The sequence below is a fragment of the Phoca vitulina genome, unplaced genomic scaffold (genome assembly GCF_004348235.1).
Source record: "Phoca vitulina isolate PV1807 unplaced genomic scaffold, GSC_HSeal_1.0 scaffold1, whole genome shotgun sequence".
Lineage (NCBI taxonomy): Eukaryota > Metazoa > Chordata > Mammalia > Carnivora > Phocidae > Phoca > Phoca vitulina.
In genome coordinates this window covers 83,947,088-83,962,703 of record NW_022589704.1, presented here as the reverse complement: position 1 = coordinate 83,962,703, position 15,616 = coordinate 83,947,088, and the positions used below count along the sequence as shown (strand labels likewise).

The 15,616-nt window shown below is 38.7% G+C and overlaps 1 protein-coding gene across 5 annotated transcripts in view; it reads right to left on the bottom strand.

Annotated features, from left to right (window-relative positions):
- Window positions 1-15,616, bottom strand: part of ZEB2 (zinc finger E-box binding homeobox 2) — a 134,055-nt gene that overhangs the window by 6,619 nt on the left and 111,820 nt on the right. For all 5 annotated transcript variants that reach the window (XM_032410963.1, XM_032410972.1, XM_032410982.1 and 2 more), the window contains 5 exons: window positions 12,901-13,089; window positions 11,985-12,199; window positions 9,253-9,361; window positions 6,351-8,320; window positions 4,713-4,893 (listed from right to left, as the gene is read on the bottom strand). In XM_032410963.1, coding sequence (XP_032266854.1) covers window positions 4,713-4,893; window positions 6,351-8,320; window positions 9,253-9,361; window positions 11,985-12,199; window positions 12,901-13,089 — 2,664 coding nt within the window. The remainder of the gene's footprint in view (window positions 1-4,712; window positions 4,894-6,350; window positions 8,321-9,252; window positions 9,362-11,984; window positions 12,200-12,900; window positions 13,090-15,616) is intronic.

Genomic DNA, 15,616 nt, shown 5'->3' with positions numbered 1-15,616 from the left:
GCATTAGTAGATTCAACCCCATTTTCATTTGCTGAGTGTCATGTTATCAGATTAGGAACCCATTCTACACACTTCAGGTATTCAGTTATACGGTGATATATAATCTCAATTAGTAATCAAATATCTTTAATAATGTTATTGAACGCCTCTAGGGCATGCTACTAGTTAGAAAACTCTGTAGGCTGCTATATGTTATTTCATTAATGGTCTTTATCTTACTGGAACGTCCAATATAAATTTAGTGATGACAGATGTGGTAACGCTAGTACTAAGTTCTAGAATAGGAAGTTATTTACCTGCAAGAGAAGAAATTAGAAAAATATTTGTTGGTGACTACTCATTGTATTGGAAATAAGGAAGATTCTGGTAATCTACTTCAAGGCAGCTAATGGCCTGAAGGAAAAAAAAAAAAAAAAAAAGGTATAACTCAAACCACACAAGAACCACTTTTCAGCTCTTAGAAAAGATGTTTTGAATGAGGTAAGCTGGATAAGAGAAAAGAGAAATCCAACGGAGTGCCAAGAGTTAGGAAAGACAGCGTGCTTTTCCATTTGACAAGACCACCGTTCTGGGAAGGTCATTTAACAGGAAGCAGAAGTATATTTGGGAAAAAGATAGAGGTTTGGTCTTCCAGAAGACTTCAAGTCACGGTGCATGAATTAGGTCTCTCTCGTATGTACTTGGACCTTAAAGAAAAGGATGCTCTCGGGAGCAAGGATAAGACGTTTCTGACAGTGGCGATTCATTCATAGGGGCAGGATGGTGCAGTGTTAGATAGGGAAGATGGGTTCTGAAGTCTGATTGCCTCGGTTCAAATCCATCTTTTACAACCAGCTGTGCAACACAGGCATGTTAACCTATCTGAGAATCAGGGTCCTTGTTGATAAAAGGGAGGTCATTTGGGGGACCTAACTTGTGGCCCCAGACATAAGGAGTAAAGGAGGCAATGTAGGTAAAGTGGTTAGTACAAGGACTGCACATAGTAAGCACTCAATTAATGTTAGATAATTTTATTCGTTTTTATCAGTACACGTTCAGTAATTCCCCAAGTCGTAAGCAAGATAAAGAGCAGAGCACATGGAAGAAGTAAATCTGAATGGAAAGAAGAGAAATTATAGATGAAAAATTTCTCGGTGCTTTAGTTGCTACCGCATGCATAGGTAGAACAGTCCTACAACCTCCTTTGGATGTCTCATCAGCTCAGGAGCACAGAAGGTGGGACAGTTAGGTGACTTCATGGATCGGCTGTGAATAATCGTGAACGACTATCACAGTGACTACAGCTGCTACGCCTCTCTCTTCTCCAAAGGAACAAAACACAGAGCAGTGTCCTGAGAGAGAACAAACACTCTCCAGGACAAGTTTCAAGGCCTGTTAGAAATGCTTGGGGGATGCCCATTAAACTGCAGTCTCTTATATAGATATTTTGGTTACAGGCAATCGATTTTCAGGGAATTCAATCAATAATAAACAACATGCTTGTAATAGAAATATATTAATTCTACATTACGTACTGACAATCTGAAGGAATAAAATGTGCAGTTATTATGCCATGCAAAGGACAGAATTTGGGGGTAGGGGTGGGGGGGACTGACCTATACCTTGCACTAAATATTCTAGTACTGTCCAGAAGTGTCGCTGGTTAAGTATTTAATAAATTCAATTTAAGTAGGGGCTGCCTTGGACGTTCATCTCTTTTTAATTCGTTTGTTAGGTTTACCTGATTCAAATCAAGATTCCTGGAATTAAATTTCCACATGAACAAGATTCAGAAAAACCTCCAAGTTGACATTGAGTGAATCAAAACTTTTTAGGGTAATTTTTTCCCCTAATCTCAAGGTTCATGATTCACCTGACAGCTAGAATGATAACTGAAGTTAATAAATGGAAGGTTTGTGGTATGAAAAATATTATCATATAACTGAGAAACAAAATTGACTGGTAATTTATTTAAAACTTTGACTTTATCTACTCAAAAGTAGAAACATTTTTATTACTTTTCTGAATAAGGTAGGTTTAAGAGTACCTACCACAACGTCTCAATAAAGAAAGTACTCAATAAATGTCAGACTTAAATTTTAGTGGAATACAAATGAGTTCCTGACAGGGCCTAACACGAGTTTCAGATTTTGTGTTTCACCGTCCTGGCTTGTGACAATTAATCCCATTGAAGTCAGCATCCCAGTCCCGATCCCAGTCCCAGGCCCCAGGAAAAGCAAGCAAGCAATACGCCCTCGGTAAGGAAAATTAAGCATTATGTCTTTGGTGTCTGCCTAGGAAATAAATTAAACAGGCCAAGGTAAAAGAGCACAAGATCTCAAGAAAAAGTAGCTCATAATTTCCTTCTTAATTTAAGCCATTCTATATGTTAAATTGTGGACAGGTGCAACAAACACACTTTATCAATGACACATTTATAAAATCAGCACATAATCAAATGATGATTCAGCTTCATTTCCCAACCTTAGAATTAATCAACCCAGAGACTGTTCTCACATACAATTTTCATATTAGTACATTCTCAAAGTATTACTAGTAATAAATATAAACAACTAAGAGGCTTCTGGGGCCCAATTAGGGAAGGAAAATGGACTAAATTTTTACATACATCACAGTGCTAGAGAATTCATGAAGAACTTCACGGTGATGGAACCTAATACAGTGACAGTAGTAATGTCATGAGATGTTTGGTCAAGAGACCAAAAAGTTAACACACTGGAAACTTGACAAGCTAGGAAGGCAACGGGAGGATAATTAATCACACGTTTAAAGAAACCATTGTATGGTTAGGATCTCGTTGCTATACATTACTTCTAGGTAGCAGATCCTCTCACATCTTAAAGAACCAGCACACTTTATTTTTATTTTTTTAAATACAGCATATTTTTCAAATTTACTATGCATATTTGTGTTTGTCAACTTTTGGGTCTCTCGACTAGCAGTATGCCTATGAAGTTTATGGACTATCTCATTGATAAGAAATAAGGATATTGACGGGATGTCAATATGTATGATAGCCCTCACTAAAATAAAAGTTTTACACTCACCATGTAGTAAATGATAGAGTTTGCATATGGTCATATAATAAAATCAATCAGAGAGGGAAAGATGCCTTCAGTGATGTGCCTATTGCAGCTGAATAATGAAATACAAAATATATTTGACGTTGATTAAAATATTAAATTTAGATATGAAAATATCTTCATAAATATTTAAGTAGGACTCGGTACTAAAAAAAACATCTATAGATATCTCTGACAAAAGACAAAATTAGGGAAATTTTGACGTTTCAAACATGGAATTATATCACACAAGTATAGAAACTATTGGGATTTGCTTTTCAAACTAGGTTGCCTTTAACGTATCATTAATTGAACTTTTAAAATAATAACAATATCAGACAGTTGAAGAAAGAGAGATTACTGGGGTACTGTTATTGATCAACCTTGTTCTCTTCACAAATACCCTCAACACCTACTGTTCCCCCGACTTCCTCCCACTCTCAGGCTGCCTCCCGCACCTGCCCAGTGAGGAAAGAGGGAAGATGAGGAGGGGGAGTACTCCCCAACGATGGTTTTCAATCACTAAAAAGGGCACCAGGTACTTAGTCAGAATACAGCAGAAAGTACTCACATTACCCTTCCTTCTTTTATCTTTTTCTTTTTTGTCTTTTCACCACTTTTCCCCAAAAAGCACTGTTAGGCTAATCTTTTCGCTCTATGTTGAAATGTTTGATAGTAGACTTTCTCGTTTAAGAATGAGAGTTTTTATATAATTTCCCTCTGCCAATATTTTGATTGAGACCCTACACTCTTTCTTTTCCCATCTAGGGCAAGTACAGCATGCCAGATTTCTAGAGGAGAAAATTTGGAACCGGGAGGTGAGGCTGAGTTGCTTTGTGGTTAAAGGTGGAAGGAGGAGGAGGGAGGGAGTGAGCATGGGTGCAGTTCCACTGCGGAGCTGCAGATCGGATCTTGGATTGTGGGAACCAGCGCTGCTTTGCATTATGGTCCTTCGCCTTTCTTTTTAAAAATTAACCCACTATCTCTCTACTCATAGGGAAGAACTAGGCTGCTATCTTGTCAACTCTGTATAATTGTTCCTAGTTAGTAATGCATGAATTGGAAATAAGCTAATTAAATGTAGAAAGTTTTATTTTAGTCTTCCAAATAGAAGTAGTTTCAGTAGCTCATTTGGCATATTACTTTACTTATACCTTTTTCTCTCACAGTACTAACACTTCCGCTGTATTCAAAAAATGGCCAATTTATAAGACCAAACAGAACCACCTCCAAGTCGCAGCTTACTTGACGTTTGGATGATAAATCTGATACATCACTGACTGAATGTTTCATTAAGTTTTTACACAGAGCAAGTCATTACAACTTGAGAATGTGAACATATTTTCAATAACTGGCTTGTGCCATGCCATTTCATTGCCCTGGCCACTTACATACACCTTCGACAGGATCTGTTAGTTTGGCCTCCAGAGTAACTTGAAAGATATGAAGACAAGCACACTCATAAACACATGAATGATCCAATAAACAGGCAACAAAAAAGTCCTACGGAGCTAGGCAAAAGCATTATTTCTTCCTTGTTGAAGGTATCAGCATATGCTACATCTTATGTCGCAGAAGCGTACTCATTAAATATTATGAAATGTGCAGCAGGCCGGGAAGCTCTAACTAGCTAGTCAAAGTCACTCATACCTGTGTGTTCGTATTTATGCCGCAGAAGGGAACTGCTTTTCTGGAATGTCTTGTCACATAAGTCACATGCATACATGCCACTCTCTGTCTTCTTGATCTTCTTTCGAGACAGACAGGAGTCGGAGTCTGTCATGTCATCTAGGCCTGACATGTAGTCTTGTGCTCCATCAAGCAATTCTCCCTGTGATATAATCACATAGTTCAACACAGTCTCCTCTCTTCGTGTTTATACCAAACAACTTCACGTAGGCTGACATTTGGAGAACCTCAAAAGTGCTTGCTATTCATCGATCTCATTAAGAAAAAAAAAAAACCAAACCCACACAAAAAACCCTACTACTTTCCATGAACAATGTATGAGGTCTCACCCTTCAACCAAAATATAAACCTCCTCTGCCCTAGATGGTAGAGCTCATTGTTTTTTAAGGGTAGAAAATGGTCAACTCTGAAGGTGAGAAAAAGATAAAATTTTCTAAAATCCTCAGTTTTCTTTATATCAGGAAATATCCACCAGTGAAAATCAAACATCAGAATTTGTGTATTTTCCAGTGTGGTTAACTTTAGAAATGATCTGTAGCTGTAGAAACCCCATTTTAATTGAATTTTATATTTAGGTACAAAATGTTATTATTATGCAATCTATTTAAATGTATGTCTACCAACTAAAGGCCTCAAGCTATATTTTTATATTTAATTTTCTAATTTGAAATAGGGAATATTAATAACACTTTTTTATCAATGTTCTATCTATGTTAAAACAGCCTTCAGCATTGAGCAATAATGAATGTGGATCAGTAAATTATTAAATTTCTTGATATTTATTTTGTCTTGATCCAAAGGAGTGCAAACTTGCATGATAACATACATTTCCATTTGCTAGCTCACAGTTCCGTTTTCTTAGACTACGTTTGCACTAATTAATATTAGAGGAGATTAAATAGGCTTAAACACATTTACAAAGAGGGCAGACGTACTGTAAATCGGAAGACTGGCACAGCCCTTATAGAGGAGCACGGCTACTTATGCTCCTGTTTTGCAAACAGGGATTATATACTCCGTGTTGTTAAAACACACCTGCTTTTGGATTGGAAACCCGTAAATTATTTACCGGTTTGAAAGGTCCATCAGAAGTCAAGCGGAATATACAAAATATGCTTTAAAATGCTCTCCCAAATACACCATTTTCTATAAAACCAAGTACATATCGGATTCATACACGTCTTATTGCAGATTGTGAACTGTGAACATCTGCACAAGTAGGGGACTGTTCTGGATGCTAACTTTAAGCATCTATGGAAGTCCTGTCAAATACCATCAGGGCTGTATAATTGTAAAAGCATACAGATCAATCTAAATAAACCTCAAAAATAAGTCTGAAGTTCTTTATCTTTCGTAAGGCAGCTGTGTTTCCACAGCTCCGTGTTCCACTGATTCTCCATTTGTTTGTCTAGCCCAGCCAGCTTGAGGTTCAAGTGAAAACCAACTCTGCCATGTCTGTTGAAAACACAGCATTTGATTTTTTTTTTTCACTAAGACTCTCTGCCCCCCCCCCCCCCCCCGCCCGCAGTATGCACATACACAATGTAATATAATTTTCAAGGTCTCCTCTGTTCAGAGCAAAAGGGTAGGTCTCTGTACCTGAAATCCTTGTTTCCGCTGGTACTTTCTCCTTTGCTGCATATCAGCAAAAGTAGCTGCTCCAGTTGGGTAAGTATAGGCCATATGTGGTAGGAAGCTCATCTGATCCAGTCCCGGGTATGGTCGTAGCCCAGGGATACTGGTCTGGACTGGTGGCATGAAAGTGGCAGGGGGAAATGCGCTTTGTGGAGGAAGAGCTGTGTACAAAGTTTTGGCACTAAATGGGTTCATGCCGAACACTGGGTTAGTGCTTTTGTTGTCCAGATTATTTGAGTTTGAAAACTCCTTCTTGATAAAAGTCAAGTTTAGAGGCTCATCCGAGTTTTCAGATGACGAAGAAACACTGTTATGGTCTAAATTTATGCTGCTAGCTTTCGTTTTGTTCTTTGTGGCTATAATACTTTTGGGTTCTTTCATTTGTTTTGGTAACGACAAGTCCAAAGGCTCAGCCTGGAGCTCCTCTGAAGAGAAGCTGTTGGGAGTGTAAGAACTACTGTGGGAGTTTTTAGAAGATGTGGAGGAAAGATTTAAGGGAGAGGGAGTATTACTCCTGGAGTGGTCCAATTTCTCAACTGGTTTAATATTGGTAAAATGGGAAGGTTTGGTTAGCCTGAGAGGAGGATCACAATTCGTCACACTGTTGTGGAGTTCTGCTATGGATGGTGATGTTATGGAGTCCATAGGCTTTACGGGAGACCTGGGTAATAAAGAGTCTTTTGTGGGAGGGTTACTGTTGGGAGCTAGCGGCTTGGAGTTCCTTTCCAGTGATGGTGACCTGGAATTTGAATACTGGTAGACTTTTCGTTGCTCAAACCATTCCTTCACAAATTCCTGAGGAAGGCCCACAGCAATGGAAATTTTCAGCAGTTCATCAGAGTTGGGCTCCATGTTCATAGCATAATACGCTTTCAGTACAGACATGTGGTCCTTGTATGGGTTGATGGGGCTTGTCATTCCTTTCTCAGAAAGTACAGATGACAAGAGGAGGGCTTTATTATCAACAAAAACTCCGGCTTTGTTGGGGACTATGTTGTCGTGAGGTTGCAGGACTGCCTTGATCTCTTCATTCATCTTACAAAGGTAACGTTCATGCTGATGCAAGGGAATGGGGCCAGGGAAACTTTCTTTACAGAACTGGCAAGAAAATGGAGTGGATATGTTGTGGTTCTCGATCATTTTATCATCAGTGACCAAATCTATTAAAGTACGTAGCTTCTCTTTCTTTATATTACTGATCTGTCTCCTTGAGTCAGTAGTCAAGCTCTGGAGGCAAGCTTTGGCTTCATTGACTTTTTCTAATGTATAGTCAATAATACTTTTAGTGGCACCATTATGACTCACTACTGGAAGACCTACGGGTGGAATATTAGGAGAAGTGACTCCTTGTTCCTCAGGTTGAGAGCATGGATCCTTCATGTGATAACCTTTCAACTTGGAAATTTCTTCAGCCTTGCAGTCCATTTTTTGCCTGGAAACCGTATTGTCCACAATCTGTAGAACCTTTTGTACCTCGCTTAAGTTACTATTCATCGTGGGAAATCCGAGTAGAGGGGCTTCCATCCCTACACCTAAGTGCTGCATTGGACTCTGAGCAGACGGATGAACTCCCAAAGGGCTGGTGGCTCCAAGTGCACCATTCATAAAGGGACTAGTGCCACTAAACCCGTGTGTGGCCATAAGAACTTTATAGTCATTGAAGTCTAGTGGTTCTGTTTTAATTTTAAGTAAGCCTGTCTGTTCAGACATACTAAGTGGTTTTCCATTCTCCAATTTGTTTCTTAACTGGGTAATAGCTGAATTAGTAGGAGAAGAAGAAACAGAATTAGGGGAAGAACCCGTCTTGATATTGTTTCTCATTCGGCCATTTACAGAGATTAAACCAATACACTTCTTGCTGCTGATGTGTGAACTGTAGGAACCAGAATGGGAGAAACGCTTCTTGCAGTTTGGGCACTCGTACGGTTTTTCGCCTAAAATGATAATCAAAATTAACATTACATATCTTCGAGTGGGTAATGATTGCAATTGTCCACCAATGCAAGAATCTGTGAAACCAAATGGAAGGAACACAGTGGGGTACCTCTACATTCTAGGTGCTTAGCTTAGAATTATGTGGCCATAACTGTTTCTGGGCTTTATCTACCCCGAGAGAACATAATTCAAGATGTTAGCAGTGGAAGGTGAGGGCTATCTATGCCTTTTTCAGCCAAGATCCCAAATCTTGTCTTGCCATCGGCAGCCTCCTATTTAAACAGAGTGTCAGATTAATGTGTGGTCAATAGCACCATAAAGATGTCACAGTATTTAAAGGGAAGTGTAGCCATGGCTTTAATCAACCCTGTAGAGATCCCATTGATTCTACCAATCCAACTAGTCCTTTGAATAGCATCCAATTTGGTAATAAAATGCTTGGCAGAGCTATCAAAATAGTTATAAAGAAGAAATCTCAGTGGTAGGATGTTGTTCTGTCCTATACAGCTCCCAGGAATCAAGGAACATTTATCATACAAAAGCTCTCATCCAAAATTCTTCAGTGTTTTCTTTCATGGTTAGGTATCAAAAACGAACACCCTTCAGAATTTGCCAGCCGAGTTTCTTCAGGTCAAAAATATTTAATCTGTAGAAGAGCGTTTGAAAGGACAAAAAAGGAGCCTCTAGATTTTGTAATAAATCAAAGCATTTGCAATTTTTAGGAAGTCTACACATTCCTTTTCTTTTTGTAAGATCTTGCTACTCGTGGTACCACAAGTCTCATGAAGGCAAAGCAGGCTCACGTGGTTTGTGAAATAAAAGGGTAGTTCCAAAAAGCTACAAACAGGATTGTGTAAATTTTAAACAATCTTTTAAAACTCCCCTAATGAAACAAAACGCAAATGTGAGCACCAGCACCTCTGCTACTCACCACTGTGAATTCGCAGGTGTTCTTTCAGATGGTGTTTATATTTGAAAGCCTTGCCGCACTCTGTGCATTTGAACTTGCGATTACCTGCTCCTTGGGTCAGCATTTGGTGCTATAAAAGGAGAAAGACTGACATCAGTTTTGTGCGGGAAGAACAAAGGAAATTTGTTACAAATATTTTTAAAAGGCCTCTATTTTTCAGACAGGCCAAAAGGTTTGAGTGCATGTTTATTTATTTGCCCAGTCTTTCAGAGTTGCAATAAAAGTGATAATGTTGGCAATAAAATTGGAACAAATAAAAAAAAAGTGCTTTCACATGCGCATCCAACACTTGCTTTAGAATTATCTCTGTAGTCTCTTTTCCAAAATGTTTCTTTGAGCCTTTGGAGATGAGAAAGTGTAATTGTAAAGATGTTTGTGGTTTACTGCACATTCTAAAATCTGAAGATTCCCTGTTGGAATGCAACTGTTTTGTCAAGGAAAAAAATAAATATTATCCTGAAAAATTCTAAGTAGCCTCCAAAAAAACTCCCCATGCAAAGAGCTAATTTTATCAAATTTTCTGTATCAGGGTAAAAGTAGAGCTTATACTGAAGCGATATCAATTTTAAAGAAGAAAAAAAAAAGCACGCACACACAAACAAAAAAAAATTCTTGACTATAAATATTTCATTACACGATAAGCATGTTTAAATATCCCATTCACTGTGCTAGTAGCAAACGTAAACCCTGTTTTTCCTGATGTGTTGCATATCAGATTTGATTCATTATCAAATGCAAGAGACAACATCTTGGGTTCTAGCTGCTTGAGCAGTTTTATCACAGGCCAGTAGGAAAGACTTCAACGACTTTTCATTTTCCTTTTTAGTAGTGTGCTAGGGAGTAGGGACAAAAGAGAAAAAAAGTTTGCTGAAAAGACAAGTTAAAAGCAGCAAAGATATAATCAAACACAGCTGACCTTTTTGAACAAGAGAAAAAAAGCACTGTGACTTAGAATGCTAAAAAAAAAAAAAAAAATACAGTCATCCACTCTGGATGCTCAAGGTAGGAGGTCAGCCTTCTTCAAGCAGCAATGACACAAAAGCCTTTTGCAAAAAGACAGCACAGAAGCGGTATGACAACTGCTAGGGTGTGCTGAATCTTCCCACATTCCTAGTGAGACAGATGGTGTTACATGGGACACAGGGAGGTTTGTTCAAACAGCAGCAACCTTCAAAGATCAAGCGGAGCCCAGCCCGCGGAGCGCCATTGAGGGACCAGCGCTCATATGTTGCTGAGTTGCATAAACAAACAGCAACAGCTGCTTTGTCTCCCCCCACAGCCCTCAGAGGACTACTATAAACTTTAGTTGTGCCACTGTTAATATGATACAATCATTTTAATTTACTAATTGTAAATGCCATGAGCAAATGAGGGGACTTTTCAACACCAAAGCTACCATTCATAATGCGCCAACACAATCACACTTCTGCATGTGAAATTTAAAGCAGTTATGCTAGATAAATATCTAGGCACTTTTTTTTTTTCCCTCGAGTTTTTGTGCATATAAGCAAGGGGAGATAAACTGTTACATAAGTGTAACTATGCAAGCATAGCTTTTGTAAGTGAACTTTGAAAAACGTTCAGGTGACAAGCCCAATCGGATAGAAATGGAATGATTTTCCTGAGCTGTTCTTTTACAATAGTAAGATCCCATAATATAGTATCATCACCATGTCTTGATTGTGTTTGGTTATCCTCATTTTCCTTATTCAAAGAAAATAATGCCCACAAGAAAAAAGAAGCATAAGAATGTTATAGGATGTCCGGTTTAACACTTTTTTTTTAAAACCGATACGGTAGCAAGGCTTAAATAGGAGGCTTCCAGATCTGTAAGGCCAGTTACTGGGACTTCAGGCACACCATTTCTGTTACCATTCAAACACGTAATACCAATCTGCAGTCATTTCTCCCAGGAGGACAGAAAGAGCAGTTTTGCTAAAACATGTAATGGACACTGTGAATCATTCCTATTCAAACATTTTAAGGATTTGAGAAGCTATGCTTACCTCTCAAGATAGAGTTTTTATTTTTTAACACAAATCAGCCAAAAGAGGCAGAACAATCTTAACATTTAGCCATAGGCATGCAAATCAAAAGGGATCATTTTAAATGTATGTCCAATATTGTAGTATCAATCCAGTTTATTTTATATATATATAAACAGATGTATAATATGCCTTTTTGATTAAAAAAAAACCCACTTAATTAGATTTCAGAAACTAGTAGCAGCTTGTAAAAACACTCTAAGTACCTGAAGGTGTTATATGACAAATGAAAGAAATACACACTTCTTTTACTCTGGCTTAGATCCTATATGAAAAAAAAAAAATTCTGAGTAAAACTAGGTGAAAAATGGAATTAAAATTGCTGAGATGTTTAATAATGTATAATTAAAATGCTACGATTTCATTCACTTTTTGTGGAACATAAAAATGAAACTAAAGTCAAGTTAAAGTGCAAATAAAATTTCTAAATTAGAAATTAACACACTCATTCGATCGTGAACATAAGACTATTAAATCATATTAGAAGAGACCATCAAAAAATCATTTAGACCTCAATTAAAGCTATTACCATTAAAAGATCTGCATCTTCAAAATGCCATGAAAAATTAATAATGATTGCCAATCAAAGCAATATCGTTTCTCTAAGGGGTTATTATAGCAAGAAATCACTTAAAACCAACCCCCCACCTGATCTGTCCCTGGCTTGTGCGTCACCATATGCCGCTCGAGCTGGGTGCGGTAGGCAAACGTGTAGCTACAAAGAGGGCAGGAAAAGTTCTCTTCATTCTTCTCGTGGCGGTACTTGATGTGCTCCTTCAGTGATGTCAAGCGCTTGTAGCCCCGGTCGCAGTAGGGGCAGGTCAGCAGTTGGGCAAAAGCATCTGGAGTTCCAGGTGGCAGGTCTGTAGCCGAGAGACGAGAGGGAGAGAAGCAGGCCAAAAGGTCAGTAAATCAATGGCAGCTAATGGGCTGCCTGCCCAGGCTGGTATGACAGGAATCACTGCAATCTGCTCCACAAGAGCGCCATCACTGCCCCCGGCCCCCGCGCGCACCGGTCCCCGCGCGCACCCAGCACAGACTTGTCGGAATCAGCTCACGCTGCGCTGGGAAGTTAATTAATTACTGGCGCTTTTGGGGGGAAATTTAAACAGCTGATAAATGAGGAAATTCTCTTTAGGTGACTGACAGTTCGTGGTGAAAAACCTTTGGTCACATGTGACTCGGGAATTCACAGCCGGCGAGAGCTTTTTCAGGTGTCAGTAAAGAAGAAAGGGAAGGCGAGGGTCACTCGTTCTAAACTTTTTTTTTTGTTCCTCAAAAGTGAAATATTTCAGAAACATTGGAATCAATTCCGATATTTTTATCTCTTAGAAATGGGCTCTAATTGTTCTTGTTCTTTATTGGATGTACAAATGACACAAATTTGCTGACAAAAAAAATTTCACAATACCCTAAAATTACAGTTCTAATCTTTGCTCATGAAATTCCATGCCTCTGCAGCTGTTCCTCAAATTTTAAGGTAAACACCCAGGCATGTAGTGCATTTGTAATTGTAACAGCTGCAGAGGTCAGTGTAGTGGCTAAAAATGAATTACAGCCTCACCATTTTCTTCTTGCCCATTGGCCTCTGGCGTGCCAAGGCGAGACAGCTCCTCGGGGGCTTCTGGGTAAATAATGGCTGTGTCACTGCGCTGAAGGTACTCCTCGATGCTGACTGCATGGCCATCGCGTTCCTCCAGTTTTCTTTTGGCAAAGTATTCCTCAAAGTCTGATGTGCAATTTGCAGTCTTAACTGAAATCATAAGAGGACATCATAAATGTCTTTGCGGGGGCCTTCTTCCGAGGGGCCCAAGTCCATTTACATCATTGTTAGTACGAAATGTTGACTTGCAAAAAGACAACAAATACCTAGTTTATTTGTAAGAAGTGTCACAGATGACCAGTCATTGATTGAATGCTTATTCTTGTAATATATGCAAAAAAAAAAAAAAAAAAGAGGACACTCGACTTTAAATTAAATAGGCACATCTTTATTTTCCTCTTCCTGGAATACGGGTCCGCATAATTCACAAAGAATGAAAGATAGTTTAAAATGTTTTTTTAGGGAAAATTTAAAAAATGAAAAAAAAGAGCTACATTCTAAGATCCATAAACATGAGAGATAATAGGAGCTCAAAGCTACTTTAACAGTCCATATAAACCTTCCTTTTCTTTTAAGAAAGGTATATTTAATTTTTTATTGTCCACTAAACTTAACGTGCCTAACCACAGATACATCCTGTTGCTAAATATAAGCTTTTAACCGTCCACTCTGCACATCACAGATGGCCAGGACTACACAGTCTGACACAGATGCGAAAGGATAGATATTCCTAGAGAGATAATAATGGGACTTTGTTAAAAAAATCATGGGATGTGGCACTTCACCTCGTCCTATAATTTCAATATTTAGCTCAGTGTTTTAAAGCTGCGTGAAAATAAAATGAAGCTCATAAATAGAAATAAAATAAAATTAACAGAAATACTTAATAAAAGCAAAAGAAACTGGCTATACTGCTGTGTGATTTTGATATGATTGTTAACTTTTGTCATTATGATTCTATTCCCATGAAATGAATAATAGCTGCAAATCAATTTTAGCAACTGTGTCACAAGACTTTGTACATTTGAAACCTTTAGATACGTTTCTGAAATAAGCTGTGGCTTAAATACCCTAAATAAACATTTTTATGCATGAGACAGTGTTGGGGAGTGTGTCTGCTACAGTAAGTAGATGAATACAGTCCATTGCTAGCACAATTAATGGTGGAGTCCTACTTTCGTAGTTTCTGAGAGCTGTTAACCTTGATTCCCCTATATTCTTCACCTCACCTTCTCTGCCATAAAAGATATTCCAGTATTTGCCATACTAGTTATTTCTGAGCATTTGTGGCAGGATGATGTTCGAGCAAGCTAGTCAATTTTTCTTTTTATTTTCATTTTTATTCTTGCTTTCACTGTTATGAACTTGTGGATTATAGATGAAAAGAACAGAAAGCGGAACCTTCCATTAATTCAACAAGTACTGAATGACTGGTATATGGTAGGTATCATGTCTTGTTTTGATAAGCAAAAACCAGATCCAGTTTCATCCTTCAGGAAAACACGAGAACAATCAGTACGCCTGATATTTTCTCAAAAATGAAAATAACGTTACACACTCACATAAGTATTAGGACAGGAAGTTGTGTGGTAGTTTGAAAGAAGCAGCAGGGGAACCCGATGGAGTCTAGAAGATCAGGAAAACTTTAACGGAGAAGGCATGGAGTTCACGAGCTGTAGAAGCTGGGGCAGACCAGCGCATGCAAGGATGCGGGGACTGGAAGGAGCGTGGTGCTTTTCACCACCTAAAGAGACAGTGCTCATGTGCAGACAGCGGAAGGGAAGCAATATGATGCGAGGGTGGAGAGGCAAGCAGGAACCAGAACATGCGGCGTGCAGCAGCCCTCTTACGGACTGGGCTTTTATTCTAAGAGAAACAGGAAGCCATTGACAGGTATTAAGCAAGGAGATGATTGGATGAAATTGTGAATTATCTGCATTTTTAAATGACAGCTCTGGCTATTGTATGGTAGGGGCTGTGGGAAAAGAAAAGTCGATTCTGGGAAACCCGTTAGGAGTTTCTTGCCATAAACCAGGCAAAGATAAAGGTTAAGGAATTGGTGATGGCGACTATGAGAAGTGGCTGGATTTGAGAGATATTTAACAAGTGAAAACACTAGCCTTGGGGGAAGGATTGGCTGTGCCAAGGAGGGAGAGGCTAGGACCTTATCCTAGGTTCAGGCTTTCCAAATTTGATGGATGACAGATGACAGTCACCAAAGCACGGAGCACCAGAATTCTAAAAACACTTGAAACTATGAACCAATACATTGCATCAAATAAAAGGAAACTGGGGAGCATCACACTTTGCAGACTATTAAACTAAGTGCTAACAATCCTGAGTGGTGTGATCTCAAAACTTTCCCTCTTGCCCCTCCAGCTTCTGATAAGTTGAACAAGAGCGACAGTCTGATTCCAGCACCTGTATTTCCTTCGAATATAGGTTTGGAATGTGTAATAGTAGATTACGATTTTATACCTTGAAATTTGTTTAAATCTTTTCTTCGAATCTCGTCTTAACTCTTTTCTTTACTTATTTATTAAGATTTCATTTTTAAGTAATCTCTGCACCCAATGTGGGACTCGAACACACAACCCCAAGGTCAAGAGTTGCATGTTCTACGGACTCAGCCAGCCAGGCACCTCCAAGTCTTAAATCTTTTAGAAGAACATGAACA